Source organism: Corythoichthys intestinalis, chromosome 4, assembly GCF_030265065.1.
Source record: "Corythoichthys intestinalis isolate RoL2023-P3 chromosome 4, ASM3026506v1, whole genome shotgun sequence".
Lineage (NCBI taxonomy): Eukaryota > Metazoa > Chordata > Actinopteri > Syngnathiformes > Syngnathidae > Corythoichthys > Corythoichthys intestinalis.
The window spans coordinates 10747729-10771491 of record NC_080398.1 but is presented as its reverse complement, the minus strand read 5'-3'; the positions used below and the strand labels follow the sequence as shown (position 1 = coordinate 10771491).

Genomic DNA, 23763 nt, shown 5'->3' with positions numbered 1-23763 from the left:
AGATGGTAGACTGTAAATGTCAGTCAGGGGAGATGGAACACTGCCTAGATAGTTCTACTGCTAGAAAAACAATGCAGTACTTTCGTCACATACTGTTTAAAAAACAAAACAAGCGTAATAACATATTTAACTTGTGATTGATTATTATCAATTCATCATTTGTTTGTTTGTTTGTTTGTTTGTTTGTTTGTTTGTTTTAATTCAGACCTGTTTCTCTTGGAATTAAATAGCTAAAATGTATTTATTCTTTTCGTCAATAATCATTATTTGATTAGTCCAATATATACTGTATATATTTGATTTATGAAGAGCCACACGGGTAAAAAAAAGAGAAAAAAAATCCATGCATGCTCTTTAAATAGTGTATTGTATGATGAAATACTATATTTGGTTCAGATTAAATTGAATCAAATAAACAATATTCATTCATACATTATTCACACGACTGCTAAAGACAGTTGTGGGGGTGCTGGAGCCTATCACAGCTAACTATTGGCAGGAGGCTGGGTGCACCGTGAACTGAATTTCCAGTAATGACAAGGGCTACAAGTAAAAATAACACATATTGTTTAAAAGTTTATATGTGACACTGGAGGACATGCTTGCTCACACCAACTTAACATGCATGTTTTGGAATGTGGGACGTGGAGAAAAATAGCATGTATGTACATTGTAAAACACAGACTGTAAAAAAAAAAAAAAAAAAAAAAAAAAGAATGATGTTAAATCAGGTCATCAGGATTGAAACCCCGAACTTCAGAGGTGTGATGCAGGTGTGTACCACAAGAGCACTGTTGTCATTTAACAATGTCCATTTAGTAATTTTTTTTACTGCAGCAAACTTAACACAACGTGCTACATTATCACAATATGGATCATATTCTAAAATGTATAGAGGAAAGTAAGTGTGTTTTATTTTGAAAATCCAAACGTTAGTTAACCTCATAGCACAGGGAAACTTGATGTTGATGGCGACAACCGAGCACCGGCTTTGCTTCTGGTTATCCTCCTCCTCATTGCACCATAAAAGACATACATTTCACCTTCCATGCCTGCCGCTATCATCTGTCATAGAACAGGATGACCCATTTTCAAGTGTTTCTTGTTTACCATTGATGCTCGGAAACAAAGGAGCATCAGAATACCCTGAACTGATGGTGGTGGTCCCAGGGCCCAGCTTACTTACTGACCATACTCATTCCAGCGTATGGTCCACAGAAGCCTGCCAAGACAATAGAGGGTATTCTGAAGACACAAGGTCACTACTCCCGGTTGAAACATGAGGATTTGGAGCACGGAGCACTCTTTTAGGTACTGTTCACTTTGCATTTCATATCAGATACAGCTCTGATGCTATAAGGCCTGTGACTTTTGATGTGTATTCAAATATATATAATTAAATAGAATACAAAAAGTTAATGTCTCGGTCAATCTAGCTGGCCACACCTGCCTAGTTTAGTGCATTGTCACTGATGGATGATGATGGAAATGTCCACATATATGTGACTATGAATAGTTTGTCTATGTGGCATGCTATTGAAAGGTTATTTGACTATTCATACTTGTTTGTGTGAAGTTACCCATGGGAGACGGTGATCAAGGCCGCCATGAGGAAGTACCCTAACCCCATGAATCCACACGTGGTGGGTGTGGACGTGCTGGATCGCCGCCTGGACGCAGAAGGACGCCTACATAGCCACCGGCTCCTTAGTACAGAGTGGGGCCTGCCAGCAATCGTACGAGCGGTCAGTGTTTACGCCGTTACTGTGCTGGGGTCAAGGCACATCTGCTCGATTTCATGTTATTTTTCTTGTAGATATTGGGAACCAACCACCTACAGACATACGTGAAGGAACTCTCCATAGTTGACCCTGAGGAGAAGAAGATGGAGCTGTGCTCAACAAATGTATGAGTACTGCAGGGTGGAGAGTTCAACCCTTTTGGGGCCAAGTCACCATTTCTCCGATGTGGTTTCCTTGCCTGTATTGAGCCATTAGAATTATAAGACAAGGAAAACAAACCAAAAAAAACTTAAACGTGTAGCTGATATATTGAAAAAAAATAATGATTTTGTCTCACTTTACTCACAAATGTACGATGTGAAACGTAGTTGAACATAAAGCTCTTACAGTATTACTGTTGTTTGACTGGCAAAATGTAGACTTACAGGTTATTTTGCCCTTTTTAAGGTAAGCAACTGGCTAATTGATTTATTTTTCTGTTGGGGATTTGACTCTATTTTAGGTCAAGTAAACAAAAAAAACTTTTGGGTGATTCCATGTATTTAAATTTGTTGCTTTGTCCCGTAGATTACGCTCACCAACCTGATATCGGTGGATGAGAGGCTACTTTACACACCACATCCAGACAATCCTGAAGTGTAAGTTCATGTGTTTCATTTCCATCTTATTGCTTAAAGTGCCTGTGACACAAAAAAGCATGTTTATTTCATATTACACGCGGTATTTTATGCTCCTGAATGAAATAGACCACTTGGATGTGTGCAGAAGCGATCGATATATTTATTACATTTTTTGAATCCCGCGCTGCGAAAATGAGAGACTTCCGGCCACGGTCTCTGTTTGAGGAAAATGGGGGATGTGACATTTACGGGAGACATCGTCTTCACTATACAGCCATACTATTGTATGCAAAATGACTGAGGATCCAGCTGATTTTGCGGATTAATTTGTTTATTTTTCGCGTCACACTAGCACAGTGCTGCAGGCTTTTGTTGCTACACCAGTGAAAGTGTTGTGAGCCTTTCTGGGTTTCAAAAAGATTCTGTTCGCCATGAAGAATGGGCAAAACAAGTATGACAATGAAGCAACCATTCCATGGACGAGGAAATGAGTAAGCTACGTGTTTTATATTATGTCAAATTCTGGGATCATGGCACACGTTTTAATAAGGAGGTGGCTTGCATTTTGTGGGTGACAATGCTAACTGTCCACCGAGAAAGCGGGAGTGGCCACCTTCTTCGGCCAACACTCTCGTGGACGAGCACTGCCTGCTTGCCATGGCCGCAGCAGGGGAACGACGTGCCCAAACTTGCTCGCCGATTGGTGAAGACAATCACCCCCGTCGCCATGTGTGACATAAGTCGAGGTAGTTTTGTGTGATTTTTCGTGTTCGAAAGGCGAGGAAGAGACTTGAAAGAGCTGCTCGATTCGGGTTAGCATGTGGACCAGCTCTTCGTCTCCGAGTCCCCACAGGGATATGACAAGAGCCAGACTAACACCAGTCGCGTAAAATACCGCTCGGGAGGTTTAAGAAGTCAGCAGTTTTAACATTATGCAGTAATTTAGTCCTGTCATACTGAATGAATGCATTTTTAATATTTCATATCTCAATTTATTTAGCAATACTCAGACACAAAGAATAGCCTGTAAAAAATATTGGAGTAGGGAGATTAAAACAATGATGACATTTTGCAGTCTGCTCTCTGTCGTCTTTTTCTTCTTCTGAATCTTCTATTCTAAATCCGTTGAAACCGCTACTCTGCTGACATCATCACCCAGATGGAGGGGCCAGAGCACTATAATGACACTATAAGAAGCCAAACGGCAGATTAAGACTCATTTTTCATCATCTGCGCTTTACCAAATTGTTGTATATAGTCGAATCATCTCAAAATATGATTTTAATTCACATAATAATGCTGTTTTAAGATTTTTTATGGTGTCACATGCACTTTAAAGTAGTCTTAGATACTGTATGTTGTTGTATCTTTTTCCTGTGCTCTACAGCACCATCTTGACGCAGGAGGCCATCATTACAGTGAAGGGAGTGAGTTTGAGCAGCTACCTGGAGGGCATGATGGCAAGGAGAATGTCTGCTAATGCCAGGAAGGTAACAACGCACGCTCCAACCTGCATGGTCATATGTAAATTATGGTCATCGCTTGCATGAAATTTCCTTGGCAACCTCCTGTAAAAATCTGATACGTTGCTAAGGTCTTTGTCTGTCCTTTAATCTGCCTTTCCTTTCTGTGGCTCTGTAGGGCTGGGATGCTATTGAGTGGATTATTCAGAACTCAGAAAGAGAAAATATTACTCTCTGACATTTACTAACAATGGTAACCCTGAGCATATTTTCCTCTTTTGATAAAACACATCATTTGTCTTATATTCATATAATTGTTTAAATTTGACATTTACAGGACGGCCACAGCCTAATTTGAGCTGGCGCTTCAGACTACAGCCCGTGCATTTTTTTGTGGACTTCTCAGACAACACATGGGCTTAATTGAGGAGACTGATACTGGTGGAGCTGTGGTTTAAATAGGAGAAGGTCTATTGCTCAACGACTGACCTCTGCTTGAATAGAAAAATACTTGTAACCAAGGGCGTAGGTTTGGTCTCAACATTTGTAGGGACGCTGTTACAGCATAACACTTTTTGCTGGGGACGGGACATTAAGACCAAACAGATTATTGAACGGCGGCCAGGGCTACATTTCTCACGAATATAGCCTAAAATATAGCCTATTAATTATTTTGATTTATTTTGCATTGATCAATGCAAAATGAATCTGTATTGACTTATGCTAATTTTCATGTGTATTGGTTCAGGTGATACAACGTAACAAACCTTTGTTTGAATCAACAACTACTAAAGAAACATTTTGAAGTGCAAGTCCCTTTATTTAAAATGAACAGGTCCACTTCTGGGGGACACTGGAGCACCCCTGAACTCAAACTGTAATATAAAGATGATTTGGGAAAACATTAATGAAAAAAAATCTGAGATATCCAAGTATTGAGCTCCATCGTAGACATCCTAGACTACCCAAGACTAGAACCAAAGTACTCTCATGAAATTCTGATGTGTGATTTCATTTTAAAGATTTTCTTTTCATGTCAGTTCATGTTCATGTCAGTGTCCTCCTGAAGTGGATCCATTCTTGGATAGCTCCCTGTTTTTTTTTTTTTTTGGGTGTTTTTTTTTTTTTTAAATAAAGGGACTTGCACTCTGAAGCCACCGTGTTGCATTACCGTACTATACATAATGCAAACAATGATCTAAATGAGGGACGGCTAGCTTGACTTCTTTGTTCCTTGTGGAGGCTGGCCTGACTACAGTAGTTTTGCAGGCCAGCAAGTTTAATGCTATGCTAACTATGCAGGTCAGACGTTCAGCAGCAAAATTAGTGGTTTTTCCCCCAACTGTTCAGCATTGACGTCTTTTCAAATTACTTACAGTGGCTGCCGCTGATTGAAATAAAAAAAACTTCTAATATCCCTACTCTTCGAAGGGGGCGGAGGAGGCAGTGGCATGCTGTATTCCTGTCGGGCTGTCAGTGGGGCAGTGTGGGTGTGAGTGTGCGTCTGCGTGACTGGAGGGGGGTCAAGTCATCAGCCAAGCAAACGTGCATTTAAGGGGGAAAAACCGGCACATTCAGCAAGTGAAAAGAGATAAATGTAAGTCTGAACATAATGAAAATAATTCACTTAAAATGGTATCTTTACAAAATATGGGAAGGCAATCTAAATTACTTATATAACTGAACTCATTATATATAATAACGCAAATTAGCTTATTGCTTAAAAAATTAAATTGCTTAAAAGTTGGTTGGGACAATTTGAGCATTCTGAGAAGTTGGTAGTGATTTGACCCTAACGTCCCCATGCAAACCTACGCCCTTGCTTGTAACACAACTACTACTGATAATGACCCCCTTTTTTGGTATTGATTGGGGGACTTTGATATTTACCTACAGTATTTCTCTACATCTGCATCTTATACAAAAAAATACTTGATACAATTATATCCATTAGCAACTGTAAAACTTTTGCAGGTGGGACAAGTCCTCAGAAAAAGGTGCTTTTTGATGTATTATAGATTTACTTTGCATGATAACAGTGAAATGAAATAAGTAGCATGGTAGGTAGGGTTTGATTCAGCTGGGATTGAATGTTTTTGCTCACATTACAACAGAACACCAGCTCATTTCTGATTCCAGCTAGTGGTACCTCCAACTATTTGCAAGTGAGTTCATGGGTGAAGAAAGCTGTAAGTGAGGGAGGGTACAGTTGAAAAACGGGTTGGCCTCTTGATGCTGCCTATTTGTGTCCGTGTGTGGGACTGATCAATGCACCCTCATGCCTTTGTATGTGTGTGTAGAACTACACAGAAGGCCAACCATGAGTGTTGGGAGATATACAGTGTTACATAAATATTGACTTTTCAAAAAAAAAAAAAAAAAAAAAAAAATGGTAAAAACTGTGAATAATGACGTTAATCTCACTGTTTGCAACTTAATTTCATTTCCTCTCAACTGTTGCAATGGATCAATTGTTTAGCTGAAGCCATTTTTGCAACTATGGCAATTATGAACAGTAGATTGTCATCTGCTTTCCATAGAAGAATTTTTTTTGAGGTAATTTTCAATTAAATGAAAATGCTATGCAGGCAGACTGCAGATGCAGTTTGTGTAGAATTTGAATATTTTCTCCATCCTTCATGAATTTCTGGATTTTATTCCAATTTCGACAGATTCTTCCATTCATCCAGAGGAGGGCGCTATTTCTCTTTGTTCAGACCCTAGTAATGGGGACAACAACAAAAATTAACGGAATAAATCCAAATTCTAAACATTTTATTTGGACAACAGAGCATTTACAGAACGTATTACATAGTATGTACAGTACATCAATTGGTTGAGCAGTGCTGAAAATTTCTAAATTAAACTGAGTTTCTTTCAAAACCAATTCAAACAAGCTGAGCTACTTAACCACTATTTTAATAAATACGTAGCATGTTGTTTATCATGCAGGCCTTTGAAAAAATAAGATGTTACACACGCACGCACAGCCACACACTCTTTGGTATCCATTAATATACATGATGGTGTTCATGATCAGTAAACAGCATCTGGAAATTTATCAGTTAACTCAGTACCAGTTTCAAGTTTTGCAGTAAGGCACACAGAGTTGGACGAAGTTCACGCAAAAAAGATTGCAAAATGCAGCCACGGCAGAAATAAACACATTTAAAAAAAAAAAAATGTATCAAACCTTATAAAAGTGAAAAAAGTAATTTAAAAAAAAAAACATGATGGTGCTTTAACACCCAGTTATTTATAATATTTGACTCCTCTGATGTAGCAGTGCCAAACCAAACAACCGTCTGTGCTTTAAACACTGTCCCATCAATGTGGTCAGCTTTAGCAAAACATACAAATCAGAACTTTTCATACTCATACATGAATAACCATCCAAATTCCTGTGTTTAAATGTACTACACAACAACAAATTCAAACTACTTTTCCTCACTTATACTGCTCCCACTTCTTGCAAGGATTTTTGTTCTAACCTCCCTTAGCTCTCCTTTACTCACATAACAGTGACAATCTCTTACTTTTAACAGTAAACAAACCTAAATCTCAATTGCATATTTGTCCCACTGCCTGATCACCATCGAGATACACCTTAGCTGAATATACATGAAACAAAACATACATGTATATGTACAATATGTACACTCAGTCTATATTTAGGATGGGTCATCAGTATTTAAAAAGGTTGATGAAGTCTTGAGGGGAGAGCGCCATGGTGCAGCTTTCTGGGTTATTGGCAGTACACGGATGATTTGTGTCCTGTTGTGGAAACAAGGGCATATGAAATACTTTAAAGAATTCACTCATTCATTCTTTGAAATACTATGATTACCGTAATTTTTGCACTACAGTGCGCACCTCACTATAAACCGGCACCCACTGATTTTGACACGAAAACGGCATTTGTTCATAGATAAGCCATACTGGACAATAAGCCGTAGGTGTCCTCACTGTATTATGGGATGTTTACACCAAAAGATATTTACCGGTAACACTTTATTTGACAGCAGCATCATACAACTGTCATAAGACCAAATGAACCACCATGAAGCTTTGAACCAATTTAGACTGTGAAGTCGCATCGTAAAGCAGAAGCAAATAGAAAGTGGGACATTATAGACCCGCCCTCGCATAAAAACTGTTATTTCTGCCAGTTTTCTCCGGTAATCTTTCAAAAATGAACATGCCGATCACACATTGCTTTTTTGGAACTTGTAGAAACAACTCTAGACATTACGACATACGTATGAAGGATTTTTTCTTCGTACGTTTCCCGAAACCAAAAACTCTGAGGGAAAAATTAGAGGACAAAGAGGTAAGTCATTTTGATATTTTGAACTTATTTTTTTAGCGTGGCGTTGTGCCGTGCTGCTTCTGTCTGACAATGAATGACTTGAAAAGAATTAAAAATGTATCTGAGTGCCACTGTTACCTTTTCTGTTGTAAAAAAAAAACACTTCAGTAAAGGGGGAAATGTAAATAAATTATAGAATTAAGATTTGTTATTCATTTTAAAAAATTAGGTATTCGTTGGCTCTCAACTAGTTGCATTTGCGATCGCTACACAAAAATATTACCGTATTTTTCGAACTATAAGTCGCACCTGAGTATAAGTCACACCAGCCATAAAATGCCCAACGAAGAGGAAAGAAACATATATAAGTCGCACCGGAGTATAAGTTGCATTTTTGGGGGAAATTTACTTGAAAAATGTAACACATAGAACAGATATGTCATCTTGAATGGCAATTTAAAATAAAAATACAATAGACAACAACATGCTGTATAGTGTACAGTATGATGTTGTTACATGATGCTTGAACAATGAAATGCGAACGTGGCCGGTTTGTTAACGTAACATAGCTATTAAGAGTTATTCAGATACTATCTATAGCATAAAGAACATGCTAACAAGTTTACCACACCATCAGTGTCACTCCAAAACACCCAAATAACATGGGAAATGATATAATAATGTGTAAATAATTTCACACATAAGTCGCTCCAGACTATAAGTTGCACCCCCGGCCAAACTATGAAAAAAACTGCGACTTATAGTCCAAAAAATACGCTAAAGTAGAAAGGTCAGAGACAACCAGAGGATGTAATATCATAAGATAGACAGGGCACAAGGTGGTAAAGGATAGATTGGTAAAACAAGAGAATGTCATTGTCAATCGTGTAAGAAAAAGGTGTTGATAAAAAAGCAAAAAGGTTATGCTTAGGTCGGCTCGTTTTTTTTTTTTTTCCGTCTTTTTCAGCCCTCGACACTCAAGCCATCTCGTTAACTGAACATTTTTATGTTCTTCCACATCTTTACCAGTAAATGTGGAACCAGAGACATCATTTTCGGACAGAATTGCTAGGTTTAGCTCTGTAAACATCTCCTTGTGACACGATTTTCATTCATTTCCTATTGTGGACAAACGGAAGCGTGTCCCCCCCCTTAGCAACATTAGCTAACGTCATGTATACTAATGAGCGGAAGAGACGTGTAGCGTGCGGTACGCCATTGGCTGCAAAGCTTCATTGCTTCAAGAAGCCATCACTGCTCCCTTGGGGGAGACAGTCAACCTCTTCTGCCACCTGCTGTCAACACTGTTGTTGTCCAACATGCCTCCTAGCATGCATTGCAGCGCTCCAGATGTAAATAACAATCAAAATTCATGTTCTGTGCCAATAAGATTGTCATTAGACTATCATAATTATGACATGACACTGTCATGAATATTAATGAATGCTAATAACAGATTTCATTTAGTGTCATCCAGCTAATTATCTCACTTTTGAATGGATGTAAAAGATCCTAGCTGACCATAAATGTAGTCAGTAACATATTTTGCCGGATGACACTTAATGACATCTGTCATAAGCATTCAGTAATGCCCATTATAGTGTCATGTCATAATTATGACTGTCTTATGACGCCGCTGTCAAATAAAGCATTACCAAATACCACAACAAACAAAATAATTAAATAACTGGAACAGTAACTGAATAAATAATTAGCACAGAACATGAATTTTGATTGTTATTTAGCGCTACAATGCATGCTAGGAGGGATGTGTTGCCTATTAACCCAAATAAATCAACAAATAAGCTGCACTGGACTATTTGCCGCAGGATTCAAAATGAAGGAAAAAAGTAGAGGCTTATAGTCCGAAGACTACGGTAGTCATAAGCTGCATTTCCATCACAAATAGTAATTTGCAAAACTGAAATTTAGAATTGAAGCAGTTAAGGAAGCATCCAAAATTTAAACTCATATATAGCAAAAACAAAAAATTATTTAAAAAATTATTTTACACTTATAGAGGTGTTCTGTTCCAGATGTTTCGATATTAAAATAATCACCGAAGAGCAATGGAAACGCTTTTTTGGGGCATTTATACACCAAAGGATGTGACGTAACCAGTTATAGAATGACTTCTCAATTCTCTTGGACTAAACATGGCATGGGACAAACAATTCGAAAAAGGAAATGAGGAAGAAACGATATAAAAAAAATAATTAAAAAATAAATAAAAAACATGTCATATTCTCTGAAGCAAACGGAAAAGTTTAAGACAACGCCAAAGACCAAGCCTTAGCTGGGGAGATCTCAGGAAGCAGCGAGAGTTACGAGGTTTTTTGGACAAATAACCTTCAATGGAGACACTCTGAAGTTGAAATTATACTCTGCTTAAACATTTGAAAAATCACTTTTGTTTTGTGACAACCTGTAATGGAAATGCAGCTAGTGTCATGCAGTTTAGCTGTAAGATGAAAACACAAATGTTCATACCTTCCAGAAAAGGATGTGACAGTGTGAGCAGAAGTGCAGAGTGTCACTGTACTGTTCTCGGCGAGGATAACAGCGGCTCAGCTTAAAGTACATCTTCTTCCATTCTAGATGACCTTTATCTGACACCATCAGACGCTTTCGGATCTAATGGAGGGACAACACTTTTTAGAAAAGTGACTTGAACAAAACAATACAAAACAAAAACAGCACTTTAGTTTATGATCCTTTCACACCCATCACAAGTTATTTCTTTGCCAAACATTATAACCCACATTGGGTAGGAGCTGAGTGGCTTATCAAGTGCATTTTTGTGAACAGGGTGTGAAGGTAATTTATTGCCAGCACAGACTGCATGCTCTTGGTTGCCTCACACTGACTGAAGGCTGCTTCATCAGCACTTAGCTATAAAAGAGCTAGTTATAAATGTTAGTGAAACTTTTTAGTAATGTTGAAGTGCATTGCATTATACTTGGGCACTATCATGAAGGAAAGTATAAAGAGTTTCAATTAAAACACTCAAAGCTCAACGTGGCATGTGACATTTAAATTGATAGCTCCAAACTAAGTGTTGTCAGACTGTATTTGTGGACTGCGTATTTACAATTATGTACCCAATTAGAGCTGCCACAATTAATCGATTCATCGACAACGAATCAATTAGCAAATTAATCGACAGCTATTTTGATAACCAATTGATTGTTTAGGACATTCTTCACCTTAAACTTGTCTAAATTCTTAAAATTATAACATACATACGTATAACTTCTCAGTTGTAAATATTATCAGATTTCTTCATTATATATTTGTAAAGTAGGACATGAACAAAAATCAGCTTTTATTTTGGAAATCACATTTTTGCCCATTTTCGGACATCTTGCTGTCTAAACCAGCTTCTAAATAAGGCTGCAACAACTAATCGATAAAATCGGTTAACACATTAGTTGCCAACAAATTTGATAATTGATATAGTCGTAGACTACAGTTAAGTCAGGAAGCTGTAATAAAATATTATTTTTGAAGGAAATAACCATCCATTTTGTCTTCATACTTACAACATGCCTAAAACACCTCAATTTAAATTGTGAGGGTAATTGAAAAATGTTAAGTTTATCCGATTAATCAATTAATAGTTTAATTAATCGTCCGATTATGAAAATAATCTTCAATTGCAGCCCTATGCTTAATACAGTGATCCCTCGCTACTTCGCGCTTCTAATTTCACACCCTCAGTCCATCGCAGATTTTTTTTTTCAATTTAAAAAAATATATATATACAGATGAGCTGTCCCGAGCCGATTGCGTGGTCTCTCCTCCTCCCTCTCCCTGCTCTTTCTTGGTCGGGCAGTGAGTGCGCTTGAGTTGCTTATTTAAGTTAACGATGATTGACAGACAGTTAAGCTTTGATCTTGCCTGAGGGGCAGTTTACATGGCGACTCTGCGACACAAAGACGCAATGATTGAGTTGCGGACTCGCCTCGTGTGCATATGGTGTCGGCGAAGACGAAAAATTCTGAATCCTGCCTCCAAAGTGGAAGAATCCGATTGCGGGGGGTTGAGGGGGGCTTCCTCGGCATGCATATCAAAGGCTCCTGCGGCGCGAGACCGCGCTGTTAACATCAGCACTCGTACACGTCAAATTGGGCATGCGCAGCGGTGCTAGTAAACATTAAAAACAGCAAATATGGCGGAATTTCGGCTTTAATTTACTGTTTTAATAATATTTTCAAATTAAATATGTTGAACGTTGACATTTTTTGCTTTTTTGAGCAAAAGGAAAATGACATTGCTTCGAGTGGGCGGGCATATTTTTTCCAGGTTGAGGGAGCTTGGTGGGGTCAAAGTGCATCATTCTCTGTCGTCCAGTAAATCTGGCATGAATACTACATTGTTTTCATGCGGAATTGCGACATTGTTCAAATGGAGACGCAAATTCAAATGCAAATTTGAAATTGTTCGTATTCTTGGAGAGTCACCATGTAAACCACAGGTGTCAAACCGATTCCAGAAAGGGCCTAGTGGGTGCTGGATTTTGTTCCAACCGATAACGCGCAGAGAGTTTAACCAATGAACTTCCTGCTGAAACACGCAGTACCTGACAAAGTTTAACTGATTACACATGTAAAAGATCTAATTGGTGAAAAGGTGTCCTCTTCATTGGTTGGAAAGCAAACCTGCACCCACTAGGCCCTTTCTGGAATCTGTTTGACACCTGTGATGTAAACAGCCCCTGAGACGCTGGTCAGCCGAGGCGTCAAAGCGCCGCATGCATCAACATCATTTAACTTGTTAAATAGTTGCTGTGGCAACTCATACTGTGTAAGTGAGCAGCTTGAGCGGATTTGAAGCTCACTCAATGAAGCATTTAATAAAGACAAGCATTTTTCAACTTTTTTAAAAAATGGATTGGGCGTGTACATTCCTTCTTGTTTAAAAATAATTCGGTGGGACGGTAACATGTTACTTGTCATAATTATTACATTAGAAGTGCTTAAAAACCATTAATTAAAAAATATATACAGTGCTGCTCAAAAGTTTGTGAACCCCCTCAACATTTTGGAATTTTCTATTATTTCAACCTGATTTCCTAATCAATCAATTCAGTAGTTTTTTTTTGTTTTTTTAACAGTTGTGTTGTCGAGACTAAATTAAAAAGAGTTTTCATCAACTGATGTAGGTGCAAAATTGAACTGTTTGGTCACAACCAAAACCGCCATGTCTGGCGAAAAGTCAACACTGCATACCACCAAAAGAACCTTCTCCCAACAGTGAAGCATGGAGGTGGGAATGTCAAGATCTGGGCTTGCTTTTCATCCTCAGGACCTGGACAACTCCACATAGTCCAGGGAATCATGAATTCTGAGGAATATTGTCAAATCCTAGAACATAACCTGACGCCATCTGTTTTGAAGTTAAAGCTTGGCAGAAGGTGGATCATGCAACATGATAATGATCCAAAGCATTCCAGCAATACAACCAAGGAATGGCTGAAAAAGAAGAAGATTCGTGTTCTGGACTGGCCCAGTCAAAGTCCTGACCTAAATCCCATTGAAATGCTGTGGCGGGACCTGAAGCGAGCAGTTCATGCCAGACGCCCATCAAACCTCTCTCAACTGACTGCGTTCTGCAAGGATGAATGGGCAAAAATCCCCCAAAGTAGATGTGAGAGGCTGATTAGTCACTACAGAAACCGTTTGGTTGAGGTAATCTCTGCAAAAGGAGGCGCAATATCCTATTAACTGAAGGGGTTCACATACTTTTGCACACATGATATCTGAGTTTTTCTTAAATCAACCACTTTTGTTAAATAAAGAATGACAATATAACTATTTCTTTTGTTTCAGTCCATTATTTGGAATGTCAGTATTGTGGATTTGGGTATAACTTAACATTTAATAAGGTTATTTTAGTTTTTTTTACAAAAAATCTGACCATCGCTGTGGGGTTCACAAACTTTCGAGCAGCACTGTATATGTACATATATATAAATTGTTTTTTAATTATACTTTGAGAAAAAAAAACATACCTCGTACCTCTTTCCAATGATAAATCTGAATAAATATATTGAACAATTTTTTTTGGGGGGGGGGGGGGGGGGGGCGCCTCTTCGTGTTATTTCACTAATCGCGGTGGGTTCTGGTCCCCATTACCCGCGAAAAACGAGGGATCACTGCACTGTGTAAAGTCTGGAGAATGCCTTTAAATAGTTAAGATTTACAGATGAGCCCACATGCCTGTCTGTCTGTGAAGTGGTACTGGCAGAGTCTTTTCCAGAGCAGACGGTCCTCAGCAAGCCCCCCTAGTTCTGGGCAGACTTGGCCCAGGCAGACCAAGTCCCTGCCATCTGACAGACGCTGCATGATGTTCAGCTGCAGACTGGCAGGCAGCTCCATCAGTGTCATGCCTGTTGATGTTGGCTGGAAGGGCCATGAAAAAGTTGGCACTAATTATTATTACTTATTTTTACTTACTACAAACAGTTCTGTGAATGTCACCAGTGCTTTCTCCCCTTGTCTCACCCTGTTGATCTGGATGTTGTTTAGCTGCTGCTGCCACTGCAGGATGTTGTCCATTCGGTGCACCCACATGTTGATGTTCCCCACCAGCACAGACTTTCCCATGTCCTGAACCAGACTACACAGCGATAGATAAAGAGTCTGGAGAAGCTCCTTGATGGGACGCACGTTCTGCTGGTCGTCCAGCACTGCGACAGGAGTTGACAAGAGTGATTAGAGGCGGGTCGCTCACTAGGGACAAAGCAACATTCATTTGAAATGTGAGGGGTGGCTGTTACTAGGTCAAACGGATTGAACTTCTCTCATCTTCAATGGCAACTCATGAGCTAATTTCGTACCGATTTTCACTAGTGATGGCAAAAACCATTTCTCATGTAGAGACCATAGTTTATACCAGGGGTCTTCAAACCGGTTCTCAAAGCCCACTGTGGGTCCTGATTTTTGTTCTAACTAATCCAGCACAGACATTTGAACCAATGAGGTTTCTGCTAAAACTTGTAAAACACCAGATTGGTGAAAAGGTGTCCTCTTGTTTTGTTAGAATGAAATCCTGCACCCACTGCGGCCTTTGTGGAAAAGGTTGGAGACCAGTATTGTTTTTGGCAGCCTTTTTAATTTATGTCTTAATCTTTTAGACAATACTTTTTAGTCTTTGTCATATTTTAGTCATTTCAAAATGTTTTCGTCTTCGCCTAGTTTTAATCGATGAAATCTCAAACAAATTTCGTTTAGTTTTAGTCGACAGTTACTCAAAATGTTTTCGTCTGTAAAATTCGCATTCAAAGTTGAAGTCCAAAAATACATGAAGCTTTCCGACAATTTCAAATGAACATACAGACGAGCATATATTGAAGTGTTTACAAGGACAACGCCAACTTTGTGATGATAATTAGCACTGCAACGATTAATCGATTAACTCGAGTAATTCGATTAGAAAAAAGCTTTGAATTTATTTTTGCTTGCTTCGAGTATTCGTTTCTTTAAAGTGGCGTTGTAATCGTTGGTTTAAAAGTGTTTGCATTTATTTTTAGCGATTTTGGGTGGATACACTGTCCTCTAGTTGCAACAGTGAATGACATAACTCATTTAACATGGTCGAATCCAGCTGCTCCCTGTTAAGACCAACATAAGGTAAGTTTTTATTTGAGCTAATGTTTTTTAATGCATTTATAATTTAGTTTATAGGTATATTTAGCCGTTTTCTGTGGGAATATGTGTTTGAACGGGTTGTTAAGAGCATTGTTAAAAAAAAATAAAAAAAATAAACTGCCAAGAGCATTCTATAGCATTTAAGCTAAAGGACTTTTGCTATGCAAGTTACCCAATTGTTCTTTTGTTGTACTTAGATCCAAATTTTACTTCATTCTTTTTTTTAATACTGTTTGAGGCTGAGCGGTTTGTTTGTTTTTATGTTCCTAATCCGATTACTCGATTATTAGAACTATTTCCTAGATTAATTGACTACTAAAATAATCGATAGCTGCAGCCCTAATGATAATACACACTCAGCATAAAAATAAAACCTAAACCTAAAACCTACCTAGAAGCCACGAACTGTATGTACAATTTTTTTTTTTTTTTAACACATCCTCAACACTTAATGGCCAGTGTTTTAAGAGGACGCTTACCATTCTGAAGCTAATGCAAATGCTAACGCGAACGCTACACTAATGCTAGGATTACATTTAGCGTCTGATGATCACTCGGCACAGACATTTAAAAGCTAAAGCAACATTGCATATTTTCACTTTCCAAGACAAGAAAACAAATCTTGCAGTGTTTCCAAACAAGCAAGATGGAGTGCAGTCTAGCTTGAGACACATCCAAAACTCCGGAGGACACGAGTGACACGACCTTAACACTTCAATGATGCAAGCTGACCTACAATATGAACATTTCACGCGTTGTGAACATGATACAGAAACAATGTCGCATTTTCGTCTCGTCAGATGAAAACTGGCATTCTTCTTGTTTTGTTCTAGTTTTCTAAGCCATGTTTTTAGCTCTTCATCGTCACGTTATTTAAAAAAGTCCTGTCGACGAAACATTTTGTTATCGTCATTGTTGACAAAAACAACTTTTATTCACAGCTTTTACCCCTGCTCTACATGATTGCAAGCTTTGTCATAAAGCATGTTATTTCTGGTATGAGACCAGACTAAAATCATACACTTTAATGGACCTGACTTTTGAGAGAAAGCAAAATGCTATTGCTGAAAAATATAACATTTACCGTAATTTTCGCACTATAAGGCACACCTGACTATAAGCCGCACCCTTCAAATTTGGCAAGAAAAACGGCATTTGTTCATAGATAAGCCACACTAGACTATAAGCTGCTGCTGTTCTCAATGTATTATGTGATAATTACACCTAAAAATATTAACACTTTATTTGACAGTGGCATCATATGACTGTCATAAGACCAAATGAATCCACCACTGCTTCAAGAAGCTTCATTTGGCCATTACTGCTCCCTTGGGGGAGACAGTCAATCTCTGCTGCCACCTACTGTTAACACTGTTGTCGTCCAACATGCCTCATAGCATGCATTGCAGCTCTACAGATGTATGTAACAATCAAAATTTCTGTTATGTACTAATTATTTCTTCAGTTACTGTTCCAGTTATTTCATTAGTAGCTAATTATGGTATTTGGTAACACTGACAGTGGTGCCGTAAGACTGCCATTAGACAAACATAATTATGACATGACACTGTCATGAGCATTAATGAATGCTTATAACAGATGTCATTTATTGTTATCCGACAAATTATCTCACTTTTCCATAGATGTAAAAGATCCGAGCTGGATATAAATGGAATTAGTGTCATAATTTGCCAGCTGACACTTAATGACAGCTGTCATAAGCATTCAGTAATGCCCATGATAGTGTCATGTCATAATTATGACAATCTTATGACAGTCTTATGACATCGCTGTCAAATGAAGTGTTACCTATTAACCCAAATAAATCAATAAGTAAGCCGCATTGGACTATAAGCCGCAGGATTCAAAATGAAGGAAAAGAGTAGCGTCTTATAGTCCGAAAATTACGGTAAATGCAATTTTGTTCAATAAGTAATAATAAGTATAGGATGACAAGGCTTACCTTTTTGCACCACTCTCTCCAGAATATTCATGTAGTTCTTTTGAGCAACGCCGCTGAGTGAAGGGAGTTGCGATTTGGCGATAAGCTCCAGCAGCTTGAACAGAAAAAGACAGCAAAAAGGAGCATAAATTAACTGCTTTAAGATAGAAGAACTAGATTCCACCGATTTTTCTACTTGAGGTTTGGTAAACTGTTAAAAGATAAAGAGAAGCACACATGCACAAACATTCCTGATGAGAACAGTTCGGTTGCAGCTCATTGACGAATGTTTTCAGGGGTACGAAGAAGCTAGGAAGTATTTGGCCTGCAGCCCGGGAAGCCAAAAAGCTTTGCAAAACAAGCTTTAATCACTTGCCTGCTGATCCTGTCATATGTGAATTATTCACTAGACTGTGTATGTGTGAGTGTGGTTATCATCATTAGCTCACAGAGAAACAGCACGTACCAGGTTGGCACGGAACACAGGCTGTGACATCATGGAAGAACATGTATGACCTTGAAGATGGTAAACTAGAGAAGCTGCAGAACTACATGAGAAAAGACCTTCATTGCTGGGGTGTTCAATGAACTAAATTACACTGAAAGTATGGTATTGAGAATTGTTCATCCTCTTTTATGCTTGCCTGCTTGTGCCTTATTCCTTTTTCCATTCCTTGCTGCTGCATTCCTTCAGCCTAATCCTCTGACCTTCATCTTTTAGCAGCTCATCAAGTGCCCTCCGCTTTGTAGAGCAGCCGGGCAGAACAATGTGCGTTTCCGTATCTACTTTTAGCACCCAAGCTCACGAAACCGCACCTCATAGCCTACAGCTCACCTCCTATTTTTCCACGGTATTAAGAAGATGGTCTTCTATTATGCAATGCAAGTAGTGATACACCTTCAAGTTTCTCTTCATGAAACAATCTCCATTTGTTTCTCATGACACAGTTGAATGTGCCTTAGCAAAGAACTTGATCTGTGAAAGTGAGTCGGAGTAAAATGAAGCAATCAGACGTAGACAGGGTAAAGCGGTGACCTAGGACGGTGTGTTCAGACTGGATGATCGTGTTACACAGACATATTGTTGTACAGGCTTACCGCCCTGGACTCTATTTCTTAGCTCAGAAAGCTACATTAAAAGGTAATTTCAAATCTTATCACCTACTGACAACTACAATCTTAATTCAAATTTAAAACTAGGACAATACCTTCAATACTGAGCGATTATTGTACAATAAATAGTCTTTTTTTCTTTACAGAGAAAATATTGTGAACAGTGAGTGCATAACAGACTACAGGGTGTGATTCGAAGTTGGATGCGGCAGTTAGAAAGAAGAGTGAGAATCACCTGACAAGCATCAGGTCGAGTTTCATGAAGCCTATGAGGAGGGGTCTCACATCACTGCGTAGTTATTCCCTCCCACAGCCACCCACGTGAAGCTCACGTGGGTTCACATGTGGAAAAGTTTCACACCAGTGTGGTGAGGAAATAAAAGGATATTCGGTTGCAAATTTAAGTAAACATCATTAAGGCTTATAGTACTTTTGCTTTTAAGAATATATTTTGTTTAGTGTTGTACAGTGTATCACAAAAGTGAGTACACCCCTCGCATTTCTGCAGATATTTAAGTACATCTTTTAATGGGACAACACTGACAAAATGACACTTTGACACAATGAAAAGTAGTCTGCGTGCAGCTTATATAATAGAGTTCATTTATTTTCCCCTGTAAAATAACTCAAAATATAGCCATCAATATCTAAACCCCTGGCAACAAAAGTGAGTACACCCCTTAGTAAGTACATACTGTACATCCCTAAATGTCCAAATTAAGTACTGCATGCCATTTTCCCTCCAAAATGTCATGTGACTCATTACAGGAGTGCTGTCAGCATTGCTGCAGAGATTGAAGAGGTGGAGGGCAGCCTTTTAGTGCTCAGACCATGCGCCACACACTACATCAAATTGGTGTGCATGGCTGTCACCCCAGGAGGAAGCCTCTTCTGAAGACAGTACACAAGAAAGCCTGCCCTTCTCATGAGACCATAGGACATGGTTCCAGTAATCCATGTGCTTTGTTGACATGTCTTCAGCAAACTGTTTGCGGGCATTCTTGTGTACAGTGTTCAGAAGAGGATCCCTCCTGGGGTGACAGCCAAAATATACTTAAATATCTGCAGAAATACGAGGGGTGTACTCACTTTTGTGATACACTGTATAAACTGTGGCAATAACATGTGCCTAGTAGTGTGCTCACATTTTCCTCTGTTGCACTGCCATATATTTTGGCAGCTTGTGATTTCCTGCTTAGGGGAGACACCATTTCATCAACCCTCACTCTACATCTCCATTAGCATGTCCTACCATTACTCATTTATACAAACATATACCAGCTAGATCAATCAGCAGCGATGTCTGCAAAGCATTGATAAGCGACACACACACCCTTCAAGCATGGCAAACCCAGACATCAACAAAGTGAGAGAAAACAGAAAACAGGACTCACTCTGACGACGTAATTGAACCTCCTTGTGTCCTTGATGGCGCTGCAGAAATCCAAGCGGTTGAAGGCTTCCCCCAAAGTACAATATCCATGGCGCTGAAAGAATTTAATTAACAAGGTATTAGTTTGCAATTCTCCACAGTGTTCTCTCATCATGTTGACATAAGCAATGACAAAATGTTTTGGTAGCTAAGGTTATGAATTACCTCCTTGGTGCTTCCTTTATGAACATAAATCCACTTTTCCCTGTGGAAATCTGTAGGGGAAAAATGACATATTTTTCTTAGTGGCTTGAAATACAGTTAGAGATGGAGGGACATGAATCCTAAAAACATTTTGAGTGTCTCCTCCCAATCTATGACTGACAGCTAACATGGAGTTTAATGACTCCAGACTGAAAAATAACAGACACCGTATACTAGCGACACGATCTAACGGTGGAAAGAGACTCACATGGAACCTTGGTGTTGTTGTTCATGAGGTCTTTTTTCCTCTTCTTGGCAGCCATGTCGTAACCGAGAGAAAGCAGCAAGTTCTCCTTGTTGAAACACTCGTGTTCAGCTTTGCAGAAGCTACAAAAACCACAAAAAATGTTGTTATTGGTGTGCTGTGACAGATAAGGCATGGAATTTTTAAATGTCATCATCCCTTTACAAGGAGGATTGTCTTTGTTAATCTATATACTTATGTCAGTGATTTATAGTGACCAAAAGAATAATGAAATGTTTTCCTCTAGGTGACGATGAAGGTAAAAGTTAACCTGTGTCCTTACTGTATCCTGTTTTTGGGGCATTATTGTCTTGGCTCAGTTGCCTAATGGTTAGGAAATACTACATTACATGCAGAGATGGATAGTAACAGGTTACATTTACTTAGATACATTTACTTGAGTAACTTTTTGAGAAAAAATTACTTCTTAGAGTAGTTTTGCCACGCAATACTTTTCACTTGAGTAGATTTGTGAAGAAACACTACTCTTACTCCACTACTTTGGGCTACACAAGAGCCGTTACATTTTTTGTGTTTATTCAACATATTGACTTTAATATTGCCAGAGAAGCCGACAGTGGCGGTCTCACTTTCAGCAATGAGACATCAAAACAATAACCACATGACTCCATTATACCAATCAGAGTTAACAATGTTTTTTCTCCACTAGAGGGCACTCATGCTCTTTGGATGGGTAATGTTTCATATTATTGTTCTGAATAGCATACCGAACGAATGCTTTTTTTAGACCGCAAGGCTGTGTGAGGTCACCATCTTAGACCAGAAGGGGGTCAACATAGAAGCACCCTTGCATACAACTCATGTTAGTACAGTTTGTTTTCTGCCGGTAAGCTTTCAAAAAAGAACATGCCAAGTAAACACTGCTGCTATTGAACTTGTAGAAATGACTCTAGACATTATGACGTATGAAGGATGTTTTCTTCATTTCCCGAAGCCAAAAAAGAGGAAACAATGTGAACAATGGATCAACTTGTGCGGACGTCTAAAAGACCAGTTTAACGCCCGCAAGGTGAAGCCATTCACATTCATATGCAGTAAACATTTTGGTGGGGGCCATGGTCCTCCAGATGACAATGCTGATCCATTGCCTGCCACAACCTGCCCCGAAGAGGTAAGCCATTTTGATTTTTTTACTTATTTCTTAACGTGGCGCTTTGCCGTGCTGATTCTGTCTGACAATGAATGACATGAAAAAAACTCAAATCATATCGGACTGCTACTGTTGTTACATTTTCTGTTGTAAAAAAAAAACAACTTTAGTAAGTGGGAAGTGTAAATAAGTTATCGAATTAAGATTTGTTTGTATTCGTTGGCTGTCACTGAGTAGCATTTGCAATCGCTACACAAAAATAACAATATAAATAACCTGCAAGAACAGTCAAAGACATAAGACAACCAGAGGATATAATATATAAAAGAAAGACGGGGCATATGGAAGGATAGCTTGTTGAAACAGGAGACTGTTATTGTCAGTGGCGTAAGGCAATGCACACTAGAAAAAGGTGTCGCTTAAAAAGCTACCTGTGGATCAGGTAGGCTCTTTTTTCCCATTTGTTTTAGCCCTCGACACTCAAGCCATCTCTTTAACTGAACATTTGTATGTTCTTCCACAACTTTACCATTGAATTTGGCACGAGGGACATCATTTTCGGACAAATTTGGTGGGTTTAGCTCAGTAAACGTCTCGTCCGTACACTATTTACGTATTTCTTTATGTATCATCTAGCATGAGGGACGAACGCAAGCTTGACCCCCTCCTAGCAACAGTTGCTAATGTCAAGAATATTAATGAGCAAAGGTGACGTGTTACGTGCGGTACGCTACTTGATGATTTTTGTGTCATCATTTTGGCCTAATATGGTCATGTAATAGCTTATCACACAGTATAATAATAACAGTACATATTGATGAAGTTGTGCTGACAAAAAAATATACTCGGATTTAGAAAAAAAATCAAACATTGTGTGCAGTTACTCACAATGTTACTCATTACTTGAGTATTCTTATCAACGAATACTTTTTTTTTACTTGAACTTGAGTAAATTTTTGGATGACTACTTTTACTTTTACTTGAGTAATATTATTTAGAAGTAACGCTAATCTTACTTGAGTAAACTTTTTGGCTACTCTACCTACCTCTGATTACATCCCACACTCTTAAAAACCACAACACATTGGTCAATGAAGCCAACGTGCACATCCACGTGAATGCTGAATGTTGTCACGTTGATGCCAAATTGTACGTGTCAAAAGAAAGTTAAATCCGTTTTTAAAGTGACTCACTCGGTGTTAATCCGCTCTCTTGTGAGGTTATTAATAGATTAGCGATTAGCGACGAAGGAGTGAGAGGCACGGTAACAAAAGAACAAGCGAAGGGAAGTTTAGGCGCAGCTATACAATGCTGTTTTTTTTTTTCCCAAAATGTCACCTTTGACTCGTTTTGTTGACGGGTCTTTATGACAAACCTTTCCACTGAGATGTTGTTGTTCTTGTCGTCTGTTGTTGTCTTTTTCCATCCATCCTCGGTTTTAACCCAACATTGGCCAGGCGACCTCCAGTCCTGTCCAAGGAAAGGCATTCTTCGCTTCGGGAATTAATGCAAAATAAAAAATAAAAAACGGGGAAAAACGCTGACTGCGTTAATGTCTATCCTTCCTTAAATGCTTGTTCGTCAATGTGTGTTCTTCTTGTGATATTGACATTGCGCAGCTTGAGCTTCTTATATGTTCCCGGAAGCACGCAGGCCCCGCCCACCTCGGAAATTTCCCTGCAGCACGTGGCTTTGTTTATCTACTCTAGCGTTGCAAAACGTCGCTGAAAAGGAACACATGACATACGGAGACGCCACTTCATACAAACGCCCTGATGACACATGTACGAGTGTTTGAAAATATTAGTCGCAAAGACGCTAGAACGAATGTTTTTTAACGCTAGCTGTGCTTTAAGAGGCCATTACGTAAGCGTCTTGGGCAGCTGGGAACAGAAGCTAGGGATTGCTGGATCGTTGCTTGCCATTGACAG

The 23763-nt window shown here is 38.9% G+C and overlaps 2 protein-coding genes across 2 annotated transcripts; one reads left to right on the top strand and one right to left on the bottom strand.

Annotated features, from left to right (window-relative positions):
* The first annotated feature begins 964 nt into the window (after positions 1 to 964).
* Positions 965 to 9793, top strand: prelid3a (PRELI domain containing 3A). The gene is made up of 7 exons (XM_057834382.1): positions 965 to 1311; positions 1577 to 1745; positions 1817 to 1906; positions 2310 to 2380; positions 3750 to 3852; positions 4004 to 4078; positions 4163 to 9793. Exons 1-6 carry the CDS (start codon positions 1280 to 1282, stop codon positions 4061 to 4063), a joined length of 525 nt encoding a protein of 174 aa, XP_057690365.1. The 5' UTR covers positions 965 to 1279; the 3' UTR covers positions 4064 to 4078; positions 4163 to 9793.
* fbxo32 (F-box protein 32) lies at positions 6584 to 23464 on the bottom strand. Its single transcript, XM_057834381.1, has 9 exons — positions 23208 to 23464; positions 20686 to 20804; positions 20439 to 20488; positions 20236 to 20328; positions 17750 to 17843; positions 14641 to 14825; positions 14356 to 14538; positions 10625 to 10768; positions 6584 to 7599 (listed from the first exon to the last, which is right to left on the bottom strand). The coding sequence occupies exons 1-9, from the start codon at positions 23318 to 23320 to the stop codon at positions 7510 to 7512; spliced, it is 1071 nt and encodes a 356-aa protein (XP_057690364.1). The 5' UTR covers positions 23321 to 23464; the 3' UTR covers positions 6584 to 7509.
* Between the last annotated feature and the right edge of the window lie 299 nt (positions 23465 to 23763).